Source organism: Schistocerca serialis, chromosome 8 (genome assembly GCF_023864345.2).
Source record: "Schistocerca serialis cubense isolate TAMUIC-IGC-003099 chromosome 8, iqSchSeri2.2, whole genome shotgun sequence".
Classification (NCBI taxonomy): domain Eukaryota; kingdom Metazoa; phylum Arthropoda; class Insecta; order Orthoptera; family Acrididae; genus Schistocerca; species Schistocerca serialis.
The window spans coordinates 34,761,270-34,781,623 of NC_064645.1; the positions used below are offsets into that span (position 1 = coordinate 34,761,270).

General features: G+C 40.0%; 1 protein-coding gene across 1 annotated transcript in view; it reads left to right on the forward strand.

Annotated features, from left to right (window-relative positions):
* The window catches only part of LOC126416187 (testis-expressed protein 10 homolog), a 159,909-nt gene extending 139,882 nt beyond the window's left edge, over positions 1-20,027 (forward strand). The window contains exons 9-10 of the mRNA XM_050083769.1: positions 6,677-6,831; positions 19,780-20,027. Of these exons, the coding sequence (XP_049939726.1) occupies positions 6,677-6,831; positions 19,780-19,973 (349 nt within the window). The 3' untranslated portion in view covers positions 19,974-20,027. The remainder of the gene's footprint in view (positions 1-6,676; positions 6,832-19,779) is intronic.
* Positions 20,028-20,354: the final 327 nt, after the last annotated feature.

The window sequence follows — 20,354 nt, forward strand, 5'->3', positions numbered from 1 at the left end:
AGAAGTTGTATTGGGAGCAAATTGAAACAACGAAAACGATGGGTCACTTCCGGTAAATGTACTGCAAAGAAGATGGAGATATTCCCATCCATCCAAAAGTTCTGGCGATGATATTATGGCATCTGAAGAAAGAATGATGACAGAACAATATACCAGTAAAATATTTTACTGCTGCACCAATAAAGTGAATGAAACACAGCCACATATCACAAAAAAAGTTCTGATTCATCCCATTTATGTGGAGTGGTAGGTGGAAAAGAGCAAGAATTCCATTTGAATTGCTGCCGCACCCTCTGTGTGGGAGGTGTCTGTCAACGCATACACTTATTTTAAGAGTTTGGAATGCTCCTGCTTACCCCCACCCCCGTCAGCTTTTTAAAAAAGAATCGGACTTTGAAGAAAATATACCATCAGAAAGGTGACCAGATGTAAAAAAAAAAAAAGGTGGTTTTGGAAAATAATAATGTCCTCATTCCTAACAAGGGCACTGAACTGACAGTGTAGCAGTGTTGGGGCTAGGCAGCCGGACAGCAGGTGGTCTGTACAGAGGCTGTCAGTTGATTTTCCAGTTCTCTCTGGGTCTTCTGAGATTGTAATAACTTCAAGTTGAACAATTATATTTCAATGAAGACGCAATACATGACAGTCACAGATCAAGTAAACAGAGTAAGACGTGTATACACTTTAGCAGTCCAAGTCTAGCGGCCACTGGCTGGCTGGCTGCTTAGGTGCACTGCTGCTGCATGGCTGGCAGACAGCGCCGCATGTAGAGGACGCGCGTAACTGCGTGGCGGCACCTTGAAAGATCGGCGAGTCACAACATTCCCCCCCCCCCCCCTTTGAAGTTTTTTCACAGGTCTTGATGGAGGTGGTCTGTAGATTGCTAACATCCATAGGTGTTGTTTGACTGGCCATAAAGTCTCGAGGAGGAGGCTTCCCGTACGGACGGAAGTGTTCCCGATGATAACGGGTCGAGATGACAGGAGACGTGGGGGGTCGAATCTGCTGGGGCCCCGTGCACCAATCTGCCCACTGCGGCAAGTCCGGTTGTTATAACAGGAGACGTGGGCGATGTATCCGCATCTGTAGGAGAAGGAGGTGAGTAGAGTTGCTCGGACAGATGATGGTCATCTGGTTCCTGCATGTGCATATCTCCTGGTGGCGTCAGTTCTTGTGCTGGCACCGATATGATGGTGAGAGGACTGCGTTGTGAGTAATGAGAGATTCCAGTATCCTGAGCATCAGGTAGAGCCGAAGGTGGTGTAACAGCATCCGGAGCAGGCGTTGCCGGCACAAGAGGCTGAAGCTAGTCCCAATGACGCACTGCAACACCCGTGTCCGTCTGGATTTCATACAGGCGTTGGCCACAGTGTCGTAAGATGCGGCCAGGACTCCATTTTGGCCACCTGCCATATCCCCGTACCCATACGAGGTCGTCGGTGGTGAACCGGCCAAGCGAAGGCACCCGCGGCCGTGAGGTGGAAGGCTGCAGAAGATGAAATAGCGTGCGGGGCTGTCGGCCGTGTAAGAGCTCAGCCGGGGTGTGGTCGCCCATGGGGGTGAAACGGTAAGAAGCCAGAAATTGGAGAAGCGCATCATCAGTAGAAGAAGTCAGGAGTTTCCTCATCTGAGCCTTAAATGTGCGGACCAGTCGTTCAGCCTCACCATTTGACTGTGGATGGAGCGGAGGGGCCATAACATGCATGACGCCATGGTGGGCATAAAAATCCGCAAAATTGGAAGAGGCAAATTGCGGACCATTATCTGTAACAAGAGTAGAGGGAAGGCCTTCCAAAGAGAAAATGCAAGCTAGAGCATTGGTGGTTGCCGAGGTGTTAGGCGACGTGCAACGGACAATGAAAGGAAAGTTAGAGTAGGCGTCAGTAACGAGAAGCCAATAAGTACGTAAAAAAGGTCCCTCGAAGTCAGCATGAATATGCTCCCAGGGCTTCTCAGGCGAAGGCCACAGTGACAAAGATGACTTCGGGGCGGCGGCCTGTGACACACAAAGGCCGCAGGCAGCGACCGTGTGTGCAATTTCGGAGTCGATGCCGGGCCAGTACACATGACAGCGCACCCGAGATTTTGTGTGAGAGACACCCCAGTGCCCTTGGTGAAGGAGGCGCAAGACCGAAGCACGCAAAGACGCAGGTACCACAACACGCGGCGAAGAATTTTCGGTGGAAAGGAGGATAACACCATCCCTAGCCATGAGGCAGTAACGCAAAGCGTAATAGTTCCGCAATGGATCAGAAGTCTTAGCCGCCGGACAATCTGTCCAACCCTTCTGAATACAGCGTAAAACCCGGGAGGGAGTAGGGTCAGAACCCATAGCAGCCGCCAGCCGGTACCCCGGTGATGGGAACCCATCCACAACCCGCCGCTCGGCAACATCGAGGTGGAAACACAAAAGTTCGTCGGTATCGAATGCCAGATCAGGACCCATGGGAAGGCAAGACAGTGCATCAGCATTCGCATGTTGAGCTGTCGGCCGGAAATGAATCTCATAATTGAAACGAGACAAGTAAAGAGCCCAATGCTGGAGGTGGTGTGCAGCCTTGTCGGAAAGTGACGTTGATGGCTGAAACAAGTAAACAAGTGGTTTGTGATCCGTAACAAGATGAAATTTGGATCCATAGAGAACAACACCGAACTTATGAAGAGCATAAATAATGGCCAAAGCTTCTTTTTTAATTTGAGAATACTTTTGTTGGTCATCCGTGAGCGTTTTGGAGGCATAAGCAATGGGTTGGTCAGAACTGTCAGAAAAACGGTGCGCAAGGACTGCACTGACCCCGTATTGAGAGGCGTCCGTGGCAAGAACGAGATGTTGGCCAGGTCGATAAGTAGCCAGGCACAGGGCATGTTTCAGCATAGTCTTCAATTTCTGGAAAGCCGCATCGCATGACGCGGACCAGTGAAAAGGCACGTTTTTATGCAACAGGCGACGCAACGGCTGAGCCACCGAAGCAGCAGACAGTAAAAACTTGTGGTAGTATGCTATTTTCCCCACGAAGGCCTGCAGTTCCTTAACAGATGTAGGGCGAGGAAGGGCATCGATCGCAGCGACAGTTTGCAGTGTACACTTTAACAGTCAAATCATAACTGAGTCCAAGTCTAGTGGCCGCTGGCTAGCTGGCCGATTAGGTGGCGCTGCTGCTGCTGCTGCATGGCTGGCAGACAGCGCCGCATTGTAGAGGATGTGCGTAACTGCATGGCGGCACTTTGAAAAATTGGCAAGTCACAACAGAAATCCTTTTCTTGAGTGGTGAATGCTTATCATCACAACTTGCTTCCAATAATGTGAATTAGTGACTTTTCATGATAGTAATGTTTCGAAAACAAAAGGCATTGCTGCCAACAAGTCACTTTCATCACCTGAAGTCACTTTGTATCATTGAGTTACTTTTTCTTGTTATAAATCACTTTTAGTCACTTTTTCTGCAATCTGAGGTGGTTTGTGTAGCTTTTTGGCAGAGAAGGAAAATACTTAAAGGTGATTTTCAAACCACAACCAGAGATACAAATTTATTCAGAGCAATATAAAAGAAACACTACAATAATTTACAATGCTTGCAATTAAAATGCCCATTACTTAAAAATGACACCACATAAATGGCCGCCATATTCCTTCATGCTCATAATCAGCCATTTATGGAAGTAAGACGTCATATCTTGCAAGACTGGCACTGAGATTTGATTAACCTCCTCCCAAATTTGATCCTTCACAAGTCCTGGATGCTGTGTAGTGGGTCACACTAGAAGATCTGAGATATCAAATTACCCCAATGGACAAAATCATATGCTGATAGGTCAGGGGATCTTGGAGACCAGGAAAGATGTTCTTTAGCACGTTAATAGAATGCCTTGAGGTTTTGTATGTGGCCTTGCCTCGTACAGGTGGTATTGCAGTTCCTCGTGCAATATTAGCCACACCCTGTGATTTGATGTGTCAGGTTGCAGCGTGTGCTTGCTTGCAGATTGGCGGGACTTCGGCTGGAGGCTTCTTCTACTCACGCAACGTTCTCTGGTGTGCGCTTGTGTTTTACACTTCCACGTCTCTTTCTCAGTATGTCTCCCATTTACCTCAAAGTTCTGTATTCAGACTCTTGATAGTATGTGTTGACTGGAGCGGGGCATGATGTTCATGATTATATAGAGCAGAAAATACACGTTGCACACCCACATAGCTGCCACTGTTTTGTAAAACTCCTCCACAGCAACAGTGCATTGTTCACCAGTCCACGATGTCATCTCGACTGAGTGTTGATATTAGGGTCAATTGAAAAGGTCTGTTGTTCATATGGCACCACTCCTGCTTTCTGATTTCTGACTAACCTTTTGTTTACATCCCATGTAAGTGTCAGTGACATTGTAAACACCTCAAAAATATTACCTCAGGATACTGACTGTGGTCAGCTAGTGGATGAAAGGAGGCTTCTCCAGTTAGAAACCAGCACAAGTTCAAGCAAAATGTTGTGGACAAGTAGAGTGGTGACAGCAGCTCTAGCTCTGTCTCATGGGAATGCTGAGGGTGCAAATTAGTTGCTTTCCATCAAGAAGATATCTTACAGAAGACAGACATCATTCAGAAAAAAAACCGTCACTGCAGTTATGACAGTAAAAGGTAAAATGAAATTCGATGACGATGAACCAGAAAAACTACCTATAACCAAAGAGCTGATTTCTTTGGTGCATAGAGCATACAATAAATACCAGAACTATCTAGAAGAAGAAAGGGAAAAACAAAAATATGAAGAGGAAAAAATAGCAGTTCAGGAAGAAGAAAGTCAACAAAAATTTGAAGGGGAGAAAGAGAGTTTTCATCATGTGAAGAAATACTTAAAAATGACAGCAGGCACAGGAAAACTTATGGCAGCTAATAAGCTCTGATACTAGTGAGGCTTGTGGTTGCCTTACAAAAGAAAGACTTTTAAAAAGCAAGGTTTGCCCAGGCCATGTCGACAGCTGCTCTTCAGGTCCAGAAAGAAGTTTAGAATCAGAAAAAAAGATGCAGATGCTCTCCAGTCTAGATTTAATAAAAGAAAAAAATGCTTAATGACATCATTTATAACAAAAAAATCAAAGAATTAAAAACATTAATTACTCCGATGTAATTTTCTTTGCAATTACAAGCTTGTTTTTTATTTTATCTCTTTTCAGTACATGACTTACATTATGAGCTAAAGTGTTTATTAATAATGGTGGAAAGTTTGTAAACTGTACACAACTTATGTAATTAGTTAGCAAACCACATCCAAAGTTGTACATCTACTGTTGATAACAGCACAGTACATAGAAGTTTGATATTCCCCTTATACAGTCCAGGAAGATAAAATAAGTATGAAGCATGTCACATTTGACAGTTATTAGAATAAAATTTAAAGAAATGATTTATTCTTGTTTTTAAGGAGTTATGATCTTATCTGGCCTTTTTGGTGGGGGATATTTCTTTTCTTATATCAATAATGTTATTTTTTAAGTAAATGTCATCACGTTTTAAATAAAGTTAGTCACTTGTTTGCTAAATTTTGTCACTTTGCCGGCCAGAGTGGCCGAGTGGTTAAAGGCGCTACAGTCTGGAACCGCACGATCGCTAGGGTCGCAGGTTCGAATCCTGCCTCGGGCATGGATGTGTGATGTCCTTAGGTTAGTTAGGTTTTAGTAGTTCTAAGTTCTAGGGGACTTATGACCACAGCAGTTGAGTCCTGTAAAAGGGCTCCATGTAGGCACACGGTGTGGCCCATCTTGAACCTATTCAGTTGCTCGTTATCTGTGAACCCTTCATTTTGACTTGTCAGTTTTCAAAATATACTCCTACAGTAGATGTGTGGACAATAGCGACACAGATTCCACTTCTACACTGTGAAATGTCCTTGTTCTTTTCATGTGGGAAGCTGCTGTCCCCTGTTGCGTTTCGAGCAGAAAGAAAACACATAGGACATTAACCAGTGATGGCAAGTTTTGCCAATCATTTATTCCTTGCTGGCACTAACTTTTTATGCCACACTGCGGTCATTACTGACCATTGAGACAGTGACTGAAGTAGGCCTGTAGGCAATGTGCATGTATATAAAAAAAATGTAATAATAATAATAATAATAATAATTCACTCACTTCTCATTTCGTGTGACTTAAAATTGTATCTGGACTTTCTCCGCCACTGTTAACTGTACATCAGTACTCCTCTTATGCAATGGGGCATTCCAATTAAGAAAGGAAAGGGCACAGCTGTGATCACACCATGTGGCAGTATCATGTGTGCATTACCTGTTGTACAATAAAACAATAAATACAGATGCATAGACAGTAAATATGAAACAATGTTACCATGATCATGTGGGACAATGATTTAGTATGACGTTTCAAAATGAAAGGGAAATTTTTAGACAGAGCATGGTATCAGCTTAGTACCCCCGTGAAGGAGGAAAATTTGTGGAATTTGCTTATGCCACATTGTCATTAAAGTGATGCTGACTATTAAATAAAAAATACCATACTTTGAAAATTAAAATGGTGAGCTTTCATAAAATTTCCCAAGTCACACCTTCAATACATGTAGTTTATGGAACTGACAAAAATTCAGTTCACGTTTCATTTTTACTTTATTTCTTTCTTTTTTTTCCACTTTTTCCATTGTGCAGGCAATAATAAACCGTGTATTTTTCTTCCTCAGGAGTCCTTCATTCAAGAAGTGGATTGGTCTGTTACCTGATGAGTTATGCAAAGAGCATGTTCCTTACAAAGTTGTTCAAGCTGTCCATCAGTTGTTATCCCAGAAGAATGTTCTTTTGCTTGAGCAGTTATGTCATAAGATTCACAAAATAATCGGTAAGTCTACTTCGTTCAGTGGTTTTACTGCGGTATTTTAGTGTCAGAGCTACTCTGTGACTGATATTGAAATACTATGTCATGTTAGTACAACTAGCATTCGTTTCTCTCTGTAATTTTACTGTTGTTTCATTTCATGTCCATTGGAAATCAGCTTAAATACACATCATCAGCTTATAATGAAAACATTCTATCTCAGAAAACACAAATTTAACAAGAGGTGAAGTAAACTGATTTTGAGTTAATGAGTTTTGCATTCTATCTGACATAACCTTTATACTTGGTTTTCACTTATAATTGTAGCGTTTTGAAATAAAATTATTTGGGTATATTGATTAAGGTATTAATGTAAAGATAAATGGAATTGTACATACCTAGTGGCGATAAATGTATGCCTGGCTGTTGAAAACTGCTGCAAATTATTAAAACACATAAAACAAACTTCTTGTGCATGGTTTTTTCATTTAACATGCTCGCCTAGCAGTATACATGGTTTCTTATTTTCCCTCACTGAACACAGCACCTCCCATCGGCGTACTGATAGTTGAGATAAAAAGTTTTTTACAGAATAATTATTACGTAAAAAATCTTGGATCTCAATTATTATTTATAAGATGGTTTCATTCTAAGCCGATGATATTTTATATATAACACATGTAATATATGTGACTCTCAATTCACACTATCTTTCACATCGTTTCCTTATTGGCACCTAACTGGATTATGAGATTATGGACACATGCCATGATGGTTCAACTTGAACTTGTCAGTTCAAAATCATTTGTGTACTGGAAAAAAGAAAATTGGAGATGAAAATCTGTGCTGCAAATACTGAAGGATAGGATGAGTAGTCAGCAAAATACAGTATAAATTATGAAGAGACTGGCAATAACAAACAAAAGTTTATTTATTGTTTTCAGAATTTGTTTTTGTTCTCAATGAGAAACAATCAGAAAAGAAAGCTGAAATGAAATGGGGTGTTAACAACTCATGTTTTCAAACTATTAAAACACAACTGCCTTTCCCTGGATAGTGGGATAAAGGGATGACTTGTTAGGAGTTGGAAAAAAATGGCAGGTTTAGTAATCTGCCTACATTTCAGAGTGCAAGCAGTAATATATATAGAAGAAGAGAGTTTGAATTTGTATCATTAAAATTTCTCTCAAATTTCATGCAGAATTTAATACAGTTTCTTTCCTATAAATTATGTGGTTGCTGGAACCCAAAATGTTGTTTTCAAGTTGCTTTGTACACTTGTCTCAGTACCATTTTTGAATAATATGAATTGCCATTACCATCCATTATAAAGAAATATATGGCACTACACCTATGAATACAAACCTTTCTGGGATACAATCCATTCGTCTTTCTCTGTAGATTCCATCAAAGTCAATTCAGTCAGTTGTTGGAAAACAACTGACTCATTCAGTTGTAGATTTACGTATCGGGTGGATTAGTCATTTATTCTGTCAAGTGAAACTGTCTGTGGGAATTTTGAATATTGACTGAATTACTCCATATTTCTTTTGAAGTGAAATCAGTCTGTATTTGTTATGTTGGTGAAACCATGTATTCGTTCTTTCAGCTGAAACCACTTTCCAGTATTTTAGTTGGCTGGATATCCACTCGTTCTTCTTAGTGAAACCAGCGTTTTCATCATTTGTTATTAATATGTTTAGCATTTTATCCATCCTCAGCAACTGTAGTTTTATGTGACGAAATAATAAGCAACCAGTTGCACAAAAGAAATTTAATTTTTTTAACAGTTTTGGGCACTTAGTGCCCTTCTTCAGAAAGTTACATGTATCGCGTTATTTGCAGGTGTCAGCATTATGAGGCACACGGCAAAATGTTGTTGTGGAGACACTGTGAATCATATGATCACAGCACCACCAGTAAAGAAATTAAATTTCTTTTTTGCATAAGGTTGTTTATTTTGATTAATATATTGCTGTGGATTAAGTCTTTCCAAGTGTAACATGTTAACTAACTAAGCTGATGTATCATTGGGGGTACAAAGTTGAGCATAAAAGTTCCCTTAGGGGTACATAAAGAAAAAATGAACATGGATAAATTTTAGCGACTGATTGCATTCTGTTTTACTGGAAGTGCATGATGATGTCCATTAATGTGAAATGAACATTTAACACTTATTCAGCAATTTATTTGTGTAGAAAGTAAATGTATCGTGTAGAAAATTAAGTTGGCAGCTACGTATGTCCAAACCGTACCCATGCACACAAACCTGTTTAAATTTTACAATCTTGTAGCTATAGTATTTCACAGGCATGAACAATCATAATGTGACTGCCCAGATAACCTAGGGGCTACCGACAGTGTCTCCTCGACGACTCGTCACGAACTTTGTTGTGTACAGTACTCCGCAGCAGGCGTCTGCTTCACGCACGCATACTGACTGTTTTCCATCTGCGATGAAGACTGGAATTTGCCCGCCATTCCCCCGAGTGGATGTTCATTCGGTGACAAAAGCTGACCTTTTCAGATTAATTACATTTTATGCTGTCTTAGATGCCTGTCGGTTTGTAGGCTCTGAAACGTCTGAAGGCAAACACCCTACAACAATTGCCAGAAGGATCCAGGCCAGAGGCCATTCCCTGGGTGATTTTGTCATTCTGGTAGGCACGAGGGATTAACATAAGTATTGATCTATTCTCGGGGACCATGTCCACCTCTACACGCAGTGTGTTTCTCCTCGGCACAATGGCATCCACCAGCAGGATTATGCAACGTTTCACACAGCTTGCTGTGTACGTGTGTGGTTCGAAGAGGACTGGGATGGGTTTACCGTACTGCCCTGGCCACCAAACTCCCCGGATTTAATCCCAATCGGGAATGTGCGGGACTACGTCATTCAGGCTGTTCGCGACACGGACGTTTGCCGAGAGACCCAGCACAGCTGGCCATGGCACTAGAGCCGGCACGGCTCCGCACGCACGTCGATACCTTCCCGAACCTCGTCGACTCTCTCACTGCGCATCTCGCGACAGTCCGCACTGCGAGAGGTGGTTATTTAGGCTATTGGCACGTAGCCAGTGTAATATTTATTTATTTATGCATTTATTTTACCTGGCAAGATTAGGGCCTTCAGGCCCTCTCTTACACCTAACCAGGCATACTCAGATTCAACAAATTTCAGTGTCTACAGAAAATTAGGACATATAACATGTTATACAGTATTAATGTTAAAGAAAAAAATAGAGATTATAAAAGTAGTACAATGATAATTATAACAATCAAAAAATAATTATAACAATCAAGAATAATAATAATAATAATAATAATAATAATAATGACTATGTATATGAAAGTAAACATTTTTTTTTTTTTATATGAGTGTCAGTCCTATTGCTAGTTGGGAATTTTCTCGTTATATTCTTGCAGCTTGTGAGTTATTCTCATCAAGCAGAGACATAAGACGATGTAATGGGGTGAAAGAGATATAGAAGAGGTAGATAGGTTAGAGGAAGAGAAATAGAATGGTAAAATTCGAAGCTATGATGGAGAGGAGAAAGAAAAAGATGAGGGGTGGGGGGGCACAACAATGGTGGCTATACCGTCCCTAATATGTAAGTCTTAAGTTCCCTCTTGAATGTTGAGTGGTTTTGGATAAGACGCAGATCACAGGGGAGCGCGTTCCATAGTCGTATGGCTGAGATGGAGAATGACACGGAGAAAGATTTTGTGTTATGTAAAGATACAGCCAAGATGCTAGACGTATCCGATCTGGTATTGCGGTTGTGGAATGATGATAGGTGTTTAATGTGAGAAGATAAGTATTGGGGGCACCAGTGGCTAAGAAATCGATGAAGTAAGCACATCGTGTGGAGATCGCGTGCCTTATGTGGGCGTATCCAACCTAGCTGGGAGTATGAAGGACTGATATGATCATACAACCGTATGTTGCATACGTATCTAACACAAGCATTCATCACTAGCTCGAGGCATCTCGAATTTTCATTATTTGTACCATGTTGAACTACATCACAGTAGTAAAGATTAGGCAAGACTAGTGTTTGGACTAATTTTTGTTTAACATGGGTTGGAAATATTTTTCTAAATTTTTGAATTGCATGTAGGGAGGAGAGCGATTTCCGGCAAGCTGTGACTGTTTGTTCTTCCCAGTTTAGGTGTTCATCCAAGATTATTCCAAGGTCTTTTACTGTTTTTTGGTATGGTAGTTGGGTACCACTGAGGAGTATTTGAGGGACTGTTTCGCGAAAGTACCGACTGATTAACTTTGGATGAGATATAAGTATGACCTGGGATTTCTTGGGGTTTAGTTTCAGACCTAGGTTCTGTGCCCATCGAGAAACAGAGCAAAGATCTGCGTTCATACTCGCTACTGCGTCAGCAATGTTCTTGGGGCTTGCACTTATGTACAGTTGGATGTCGTCGGCATATAGATGGTAGTTGCAGGAGTGAATCACTGAAGAAATATCATTAATGTACAGTGAGAAGAGTAATGGACCAAGGACGGAGCCTTGGGGAACTCCAGAGCGCACGTTTTTCCATGATGACTTTTCCGACCCACAAATGACTTGTTGACTTCTGTTTTTGAGGTAGCTGTCGAACCAGTGTATTGCGCTGTTTGAGAAATTCAGCTGCTTCATTTTAATTAGTAATATATCAAAGTCAACTGTATCAAAAGCCTTGCTAAAGTCAAGCAGTGTTAGGATGGTAGCTTCACGTCTGTCCATAGCATGTTTAATGTCATCAGTTACTTTGATTAATGCAGTTGCTGTACTATGGTGCTTTCGAAAACCTGACTGATATTTGTCGTGGATGTGTAGTTCAGTTTTTGTATGTGTTCGTGATTGGGCATTTACTTCATAGTGAACTTTGTGTCTTGATCAAAATGCTGAAATACATAATGGTCATGGAAATGGGAGAACTCTTATGACTGGGTAAAAAGGAATACTCGAGATAAATTCAATGTGATACACCATATCTGCAAAGGGGATTCATATTTTGAAACTATATTAATTAAAGAAATTCTAAGGAAATTAATGCACAATGGGAAATATTTCTTGCAAACTGACATGCTTAAAAAACAAGTGATTAAGTCACTAAACAATAAAAGAAATATATCTTAAATGCTTTCTGTTTAAGTCATCTTAACATTTACCAAAAGAATTATTGGTGACGAGTTTGAGCCATTGGGAAAAGAGAGACCGAGCTTTGAGAAACTTAAATTAAAAAGAAATTGTTTGTTTCTTCAAACATCAATTTATAATGTAGCAGCAGTTATTGACTTTTTCAAACCAACCAAAAATCCATATTTAACCCTTTCTCTGCTAGATAAGTGCTGTTTGTATTCTGTGTTTTTGTTATGGCTGTACTGGTTGCCAAATGCTGGTACCTGTAGTGAGAGATGGTGTCATTCCAGCTTATATGAAATTCTTAGCATCAAATTTTTCAAAAAGTAGTGGGTAAAAAATTAATTTCTGCACATCTTTCAGTGTGATATCTTCACTCAATGAAGAACTGAATTTATTTTTGTTATTCATCATACAAACTACACTGTAAGTAAATTAAGTAAAATTTTGATCGAAATTTTAAAGATTTTTCAGAGGTAAAAATGCATTGCATAAATTTTGCTTATGGTTGATCTCAGCTTGCACTGCAGTGAATGAAATGTGGGTAAGATTTGAAATTTGATTTAAAATTGAGAGCAGGACTATATCTCATTTTGTTCACGAGTTACTGTGTTTTATACCCAATGGACAGTCGGGCACGATGTGCCCAGTTCTGGCCATGCGGACTTGCCAGATGCTTTGAAATAGATATCATCTGTTCTTAAGAAAACTATTAGGTGAAAAAATGTTGTATTTGCATATCTTCACTTCATAAGGTACTGACTTTCTTTTAGTTACATGCCATGGTTAGTGTGCTGAATCAACTTAAGTAAAATATTGCATGAAATTTTCAAGATCTTGCAGAGGTAAAAACACATAGTGTGAGGTTGATTTTAGCTTGCAGTGAATGAAATGTACATAAGATATCGAAATTTTGCTTAAAATTGAGAGTAGAACAATATCCCATTTCATTCTCGAGTTATTCGGTTTTATATTCAAAGGAAGGTTGTGTGTGATGTGGCCATTTACATCCTTGTGCATCGCGAATCATGCGGTCATAAAAATTGTCATATCTTGTAAACAAGTCAAGATATTGAAACTTTTTTATTCACCGGGATATGGAAAAAAACATGTCCACAGGAGTGGGAGTTTGGTGGCTCAGGACACATTCAGATATCCATAGCCCTGCAGGAAACTAAAAGCAGAGTGTGTATACACCTCCACAACACATGGAGAACTGCGTAGCAGGACATGTAAACAGGCCCATAGCAGTGAAAATGTTAATGCCAGAACTATGAAAAAATCACATTCAAGCAAAGAAATACATGAAGTTTCAAAATACATAATTTTTAGAAATGTACTTGCTATTTACCTCTCCTTGAAATTAGATACATTTCAAAAAAATGTTCGCAACCCTAGTCTTGGTTTATTTATAACCAAAAAGAATGAAAAAGTATGTAAATGGAACCACTCGAACCTGGAGACCGAGTGAAAACATTCATATAACTGACATAACTGTCAATATTATGAAAATGATAGATTGCTACTCTTCATATGCTGGAGATGTTGAGTTGCAGGCAGGCACAATGAAAAGACTGCTAAACAAGCAAGCTTTCAGCTAAAAGGCGTTCTTCTGAAATAGCAGAAAAAAACCCACATGTGTGTGTGTGTGTGTGTGTGTTTTGTCTTTTTCAGAAGAAGACCTTTTGGCGAAAAGCTTACTTGTTTAGCAGTCTTTTTGTTGTGCCTGTCTGCAATTAAACATCTCCACTATGTGGTGAGTAGCAATCTATGCTTTTCGTAATATTTTCATGATTCGCTCCTGGTTTCTCCATTGTTTGACATAACTGTCAGAGACTGCTTGAACAGAAAGAAAGTTAAAACCAGCCTGTTGTCCTATTACTACAGATGACCTTCTGTTGCTGCTGACCCTTTCCTCCTCGTGGATGGAATTTGTGTACCATGATGATGAGGAGGAGGTCCCATACTCCAAGGAGTGTAGGGGACAATGCGGGAGACCCGCACCGCCATACTAGGCAAGGTCTTAGTGGAGGTGGTTTGCCATTGCCTTCTTCTGACCATAATGGGGATGAATGATGATGATGACGCACCACGACCTAGTCATCTCGAGGCAGGAAAAATCCCCTGACCCCACCAGGAATCAAACCTGGGACCCCGTGCGTGGGAAGCGAGAACGCTACCGCAAGACCACGAGCTAATAGCATAATTGCATGCTAAAGTGTGCGAATCTGGGTATCCGTCTAGTTGGATGTGGGAAACTGCCTAAAAATCACATTCAGGATGGCTGGCACACCAGCACTCATCATTAACCTGCTGGGCAGATCTGATTGAGTGCTGGCATGATTCCCCAAAATCCCAGAAGTGGTGTGCTAATGTGTGCAACTATCTGGTGGATCAGTTCCAAGCTTTTATGGATAATCTTCACATTCCTCAAGTTCTCTCATTTTTTAAAGTTCTCCTTTTAGTTTCTGTGATAATTATTCATTTCTTTGCATTACAAGTGACAAGATTATCTTTCCAGCAACTGGAAAAGCTCAAGCCATAGTTATCATTGACAACCGCTTGACTTCCTTTTGTGAATAATCTTGAATGTCGAGTACTGGCATCTCCGTTTGATATTCTGATGGTGAGGCTGTGCTCCCTTGACTTGTCCAGTTTTCTTAGAGGTTCTAATTACTTATTTTAAGGCACTGTTGTCTCTCCTTCCCTTTGCTGCATGTCAGAAACACACTCTTTTGAAGTTGGAGAAGGGGGGGGGGGGGGAGGTGCAGGAAGCAGATAACTCCCTGCCTGTAAGGTGAGCGGATGGAATGACAAAAGGAGCCAGCCGCTATGGGGTGTCAGGGAGGCCATGCAGTGAGAGTACTATTCTCTGACAATGAGTCCTGTGTAGAACCTATTATTGACTCACTGTGGATTGGAAGTTAAACAGAGGCATCAAACACTGCCTGTACAGAGAATTAGATCAGAACTGACAAATTTTCAGTTTCTCACTCTTAAATAACACTCACAAAATGTTAAAAGTTGATTTTATTAAACTGAACAAATAATTGAGCAATGAAAAATGGCAGCAAGTGTTTATGTTTTTATATCTGTGAAATTACTTGATGTAAGTCACAGATATAATCATTAAACTGCAATCTTAACACCCCTCCTCACCGTAATGATTTTACATTTAATATTAAGAGAAATTGAGATAAACCTAACAAGCTTCTCAAAGCAGTGAGTCTAGGGGCTGGTAAGCCTTTAGTATGCCTGCAATCGGGTCCTCCAAATGTTCACACTCGGCAGTGATGTTTTTTGCAGTGGTGAAGTTGATGCACAAACATATATCTTAATGTTCGTGTGCTTCAACCAGTGATATTCTCATTTCTTCAGTAACCATATACAGAACTGCTTACGATGTGGTAGCTGGAGTGGAATTTGAATATTGTCCAGCAAGTATTTCAGCTAGAGTAACTCAGCAGCAGTTGTCGGCAGAGCTACACATTCTCCCTCTGTAGAAGACAAAGCAACACTAATCTGTTTCTTTGTTGCCCAACAGACTGTGTCATCAAAAATTGTAACAGATCTTCCTTTTTGTTCCAGTTTGCACGGCATAGGCCAGAAGAATTCCTCGATTCCCTTTTCAATAATGTAATTTCCTATCAGTGGTTCCCTTAATATCGCTCTAAACTCTTTTCCAGCATCTTCAGAGTTCTTCTAATGGATTGTTTTGATGTCTGCCCAAGAAGCTGACCACAGCACACAAATCTGTTCTTGGTGCTGTCATTGCATGCATCAAACATCCAATTGACACTTTGCGTAGCTTATTGATCCTTTTTCTCTCCTTTATGTCCAGTGTAACATCTGTCGTTGCCTTGACCATCTTGTATGTTGAATCAATCTTACAAACTCTTCAAATACAACGTTTGGCTCAGATATGTATCTCCTTTGTTCCTTAGAATCTCAATTCCCAAGTATGGTTGCGGTTCTCCCAGTTACTTTATTTTAAACTTGTACTTTAACTCAAATTTCACTCTGTCCATTTCCTCGCTGTTATTTCCTGTCATCAGAATAGATTACAATGTAAATGAGAAGTTCCTTTAAAATCTTACAGTAAAGACATTTATTTGCTTCTGACTGAGTGAATCTTAAGAAGTAAGGAATGTGTGAATAGAATGATTCCATGCAAGTGGTGCTTGCTTTAAGCTGTTTAAAGATTCCTGTAACTTGCAAACCAAACCAGTTGTGTCTTTCAGTTCTTGAGGAATAGCCACTACTTCAAGAATAACTGTGTATATTTCCTCCTTGAGCAATCCTTGAAGAAAAGCATCAGTGAGAACCAGTCCTTGCTGGATTGCAGTAACTAGCATTACTCTAACAGTTGCAGGTTGAGCCACTGGTGCATATGTTTCCTCACAGTCAAATCTCTTTTTCTGTGAACACCTGGTACCCAAAAGTCTAGCCTTATGTCTTACGATATTTCCATCCTTGTCCTTCTTCAATTTGAATACCCACTTACTACCAATGGCCTTCCTTCCAGGGGTAATTTAACAATGGTCCAAGTCTTGTTTTCCTTTATAGAGTCAGTTTCATCCAGTATAGCTTTAGACCAGTATTTCTTACCTTCACAAGCTGCAGTTTCCTTGTAGCTTTTCAATTCATCATTGATAGACGATTCAGCTTTCAGTGCACGAACAGCATAGTCGTCCAGGTATTTCGGAGGGTTCCTCTTTTCTGGTAGAACATCCAACAGTTTCCTTTTCAGTTTCCTCTCTGTCATCGGTCAGTTCTGGTATGCCAATTCTTTTATGACTCCCATCATTTGACTTAACATTTTCTTCGGTAAAGTCTCTTTCGTTTATCACCTTTGTGTTCCTTCTCTGATTATCCCTGTACACGTTCTGGAATCCAGTCCTCAATCAGTGCACTATCAAAGTCAAATCTTCCTTCATAGAAAACAATATTCTTTCCTGTAGCTATTTTTCCTTCCTCTGACATCAAAGTCTGCAGTCAATAGGACAGTAGCCAGTGAAGTAGTACTTCAAGAACTTGCTTGCTAAACTTCCCTGGTTCCTATGGTACCAGTAGATAAGTAGTGCATCCAAATACTCTCAGCTTCCTCAAGTTAGCTTTCCCATTGTACCACAAAGCTGCAGGAACCTTTCCTTCCAGAGTCACAGTAGGATTTCTATTAAGTATGTTCACGGCAGTACAAACAGTTTCTGACCAAAACGTCTTATTTAATTTACATTGAAGTAGCATACGATGAGCTTTCTCAATAAGAATTCTGCTCATTTCCTCCAAGACACCATTTTCTGAGGACTATATCTGATTTGAAACTCAAACTGCATTCTTTGTTCTTCAAAAGTTGCTTCAACTCATTCGATACGTGTTCACAATCATTGTGTGATTTTCAAATTGAATAGCCACGGCACGAAACATCTTCAGGTAGCGAATACCCCCAACTTCAATTCCAGTGCTTAGGCCACTGCGAAATGTATAAAGTCTTCGACGAGGATATACTTCTTTTTGTCAAATGATTACAGTGACGTTGGCCCACACAGGTCACTGTGGGTCAACTCGAGAGGACTGGGAGGACATTTCCTACTGTGACAGTATGACAGCTGTAATTGTTCTTCTTTGACACAATCTTAGCATCGACCAGTGGGGATTGTTGGTGTGTCCAGTTCCATACTGTCAACATGTGACTGGAGGCGTTTAGTGCTATCGTAACTCAAACGGCTGAATCTTCTGTGCCACAGTTTCACATGAGATCCAGATGAAGCAGCTGACAAGGCTTTACATTGCAAAAAATTTAAGAATATAACTGAGATTCGTTCCTATTTGCAGTGGCAATAGTTTCTTTTCCTTTTTTGTTTAAACCGTAAGCTTTTTCAAACATGACACTAAAACCATTTAATTAAGTTTTCCGTTGCTCCAATCCAAGAACCAATTTATGTTGTTCATTGATTGGTTCTCACTTGATGCTGCAAAACAAAAATCATCTTCCTCCTTGATGTTTGCTGGTTCCCGAGTTCTTATTTGGTAACTTCACACTTCAGTAAGCCCTTTTGTGACCAGGCTTTTCACAACGTTGACCAGTGAAGTTGTATGAGTTCCCCTTGTTGGCATCTGATTCCCCGCCCCCCCCCCCCCCCCCCCCTCCCCCACACCACACACACACACACACTTTCTTTTTGCTATGGAAAGCTGAAGGAGGCCTCATCATTTTTCACGAAACTCAGCGTAAAGTCTTTCATTGAGAGTGTTTCCATTGCAATAACCACTTCATTGTATTCTGCAGGGATCGTTAAAAGTAGGTTGCACACAATGTCGATATCCTTGGTAGTAGCTTTAGTCGAACATAAATCTTGAATCCATTTATCAAACTTTAGAAAATGATTAACTGGCATATCATTTGTTGCATTAAATTTCATAATTAACAGTTGTTTTCTCAACAAAGGTTAACTAGCAATTGCACAGAGATGTCCATAAATCAAGAGGTTACCTTATCTTTTGCATATACCAAGAGACCATCTCCAATGAGTTGAATGAGATGAGATTTACATTTCTGATCTTGTTTAGCCAGTTCAGACCCATCTCTCCGGCCGCCTTTTACCTCCAGTAATCATTCGATACCAGGCTGAGTAGACATGGGACCGTCCCAGAGGGACTAGAACGAGTAAAATCCCCCGCCCATATTCAGGATTGATCTAGGAACCTCTAGTGCTCTACCCACTTGACCACCGTGGCCACACTAGCATAAAATATTCTTACAAAATCTTAACTATTTTATTTTGCGAGCAGTAAAAATAAATGATTCTAAATTAAAAGAGTTGTAACATAATTCCTAAGGATATAAGATAACTTTACACATTCTGTTGGTCTGTGTGCTATACGACAGCTGTTCAAAGGTCTTTGAGTGGACAGCTGAATCATTGGTTGACATCCCGTAGCGAGGTATTATAATCTGTGTTGGGGATTAGGATTCAATAAGAGGGTTAAGTGCTATCAATAATCAGCAGTGTTATACAGTGTGATGTATAATGGAGATTCAAGTGTGTTTAACAATGCAGTTTTGCTGCTTGCACGTTTTTAACTCTGTATATTAGCACAATACTTTTAAGGTATGGAATGCCACATGGACAGAATAGAAAACTATCTATTATATATATTACTTTGCGAAATGATGATTCAGTAGATTGCTACTCACCGTATAGAGGAGGCATTGAGTCCCAAACAGGCACAGAGAAAAAGAATGACAGAAATATATCAAGCCTCCATCAGAAGTAGAAAACTCTCACACATTCACATGACAACTAACACCTCTCTCTCTCTCTCTCTCTCTCTCTCTCTCTCTGTGTGTGTGTGTGTGTGTGTGTGTGTGTGTGTGTGTGTGTGTGTTTTTCTCTATTCTGGAAGAAGGCCTTTTGGCCAAAAGTTTATATATATAGCAGTCTTTTTGTTGTGCCTGTCTGCAACTCAGTGTCTCCTCTATATGGTGAGTAGCAAACTTTCCATATTGGTTCTGTTCCATACTGGACTTCCCATTGCTTAAAATAATGACTTGTGTGTTCCTTGTTTGTAGCACTTGATAATGGAAGTATGTCTTCCCAAAATGTGTTTTAGAGTAAATAAATTGATCATTCACACAACAGGTGCATCATAATCACCTTACTGATACGAAAATTTTGATTTCACTATCTGTTTGTTGTGCTGTTTCATTCAAGAGAAAAATATTTGTTTTAAGTTCCTCTCATAGATTTGTATTTTGTGGAACAAATTATCACTCAATTTCTTTCTTATTAATTGTGCAGCGAGTAATATTTTGTGAATATTTTTTCAGATAATCTGGCATACATTACAATCACTGGCACAGAGAATACTCTTGAGGCAAAAAAATATCTAGGCAATTCAGTGTACTGGGTAATGAACCATGATAGAAGAGTGGCACCTGTAATACAAAAGCACATTCAGAATGATAAACTGGACAAGGAACTGAAAGTCCATATCGCTCAAATTTTGGACCTGTATAATTGAGCATGATTCTTATAGAATGTTTTGGAACTATAAATAAAAGTACAAACAAACTTTTTTCTGCTATTTAATTATTAATTCTGTTTAATTGTAAGTATTTAAAAATAAATGAAGCAACATAAAATACAGTCGAAACCAGTTTATCGACGTCGAAGGTCATTATAGCTAATAGTTGCCAAAAAAAAAAAAAAAAAAAAAACCACACCTTCTTCTTCTTCTTCTTCTTCTTCCTCTCTCTCTCTCTCTCTCTCTCTCTCTCTCTTTTTTAATAAAAATTTCATATCTATAAATTTTAGGCTACTGAAGAGTGAAAACTTCAAAAAGTATCAGATATACAATACGGCTACAGTATTTGCAGTATGCTATTCATGGAAAGGGGCTGAA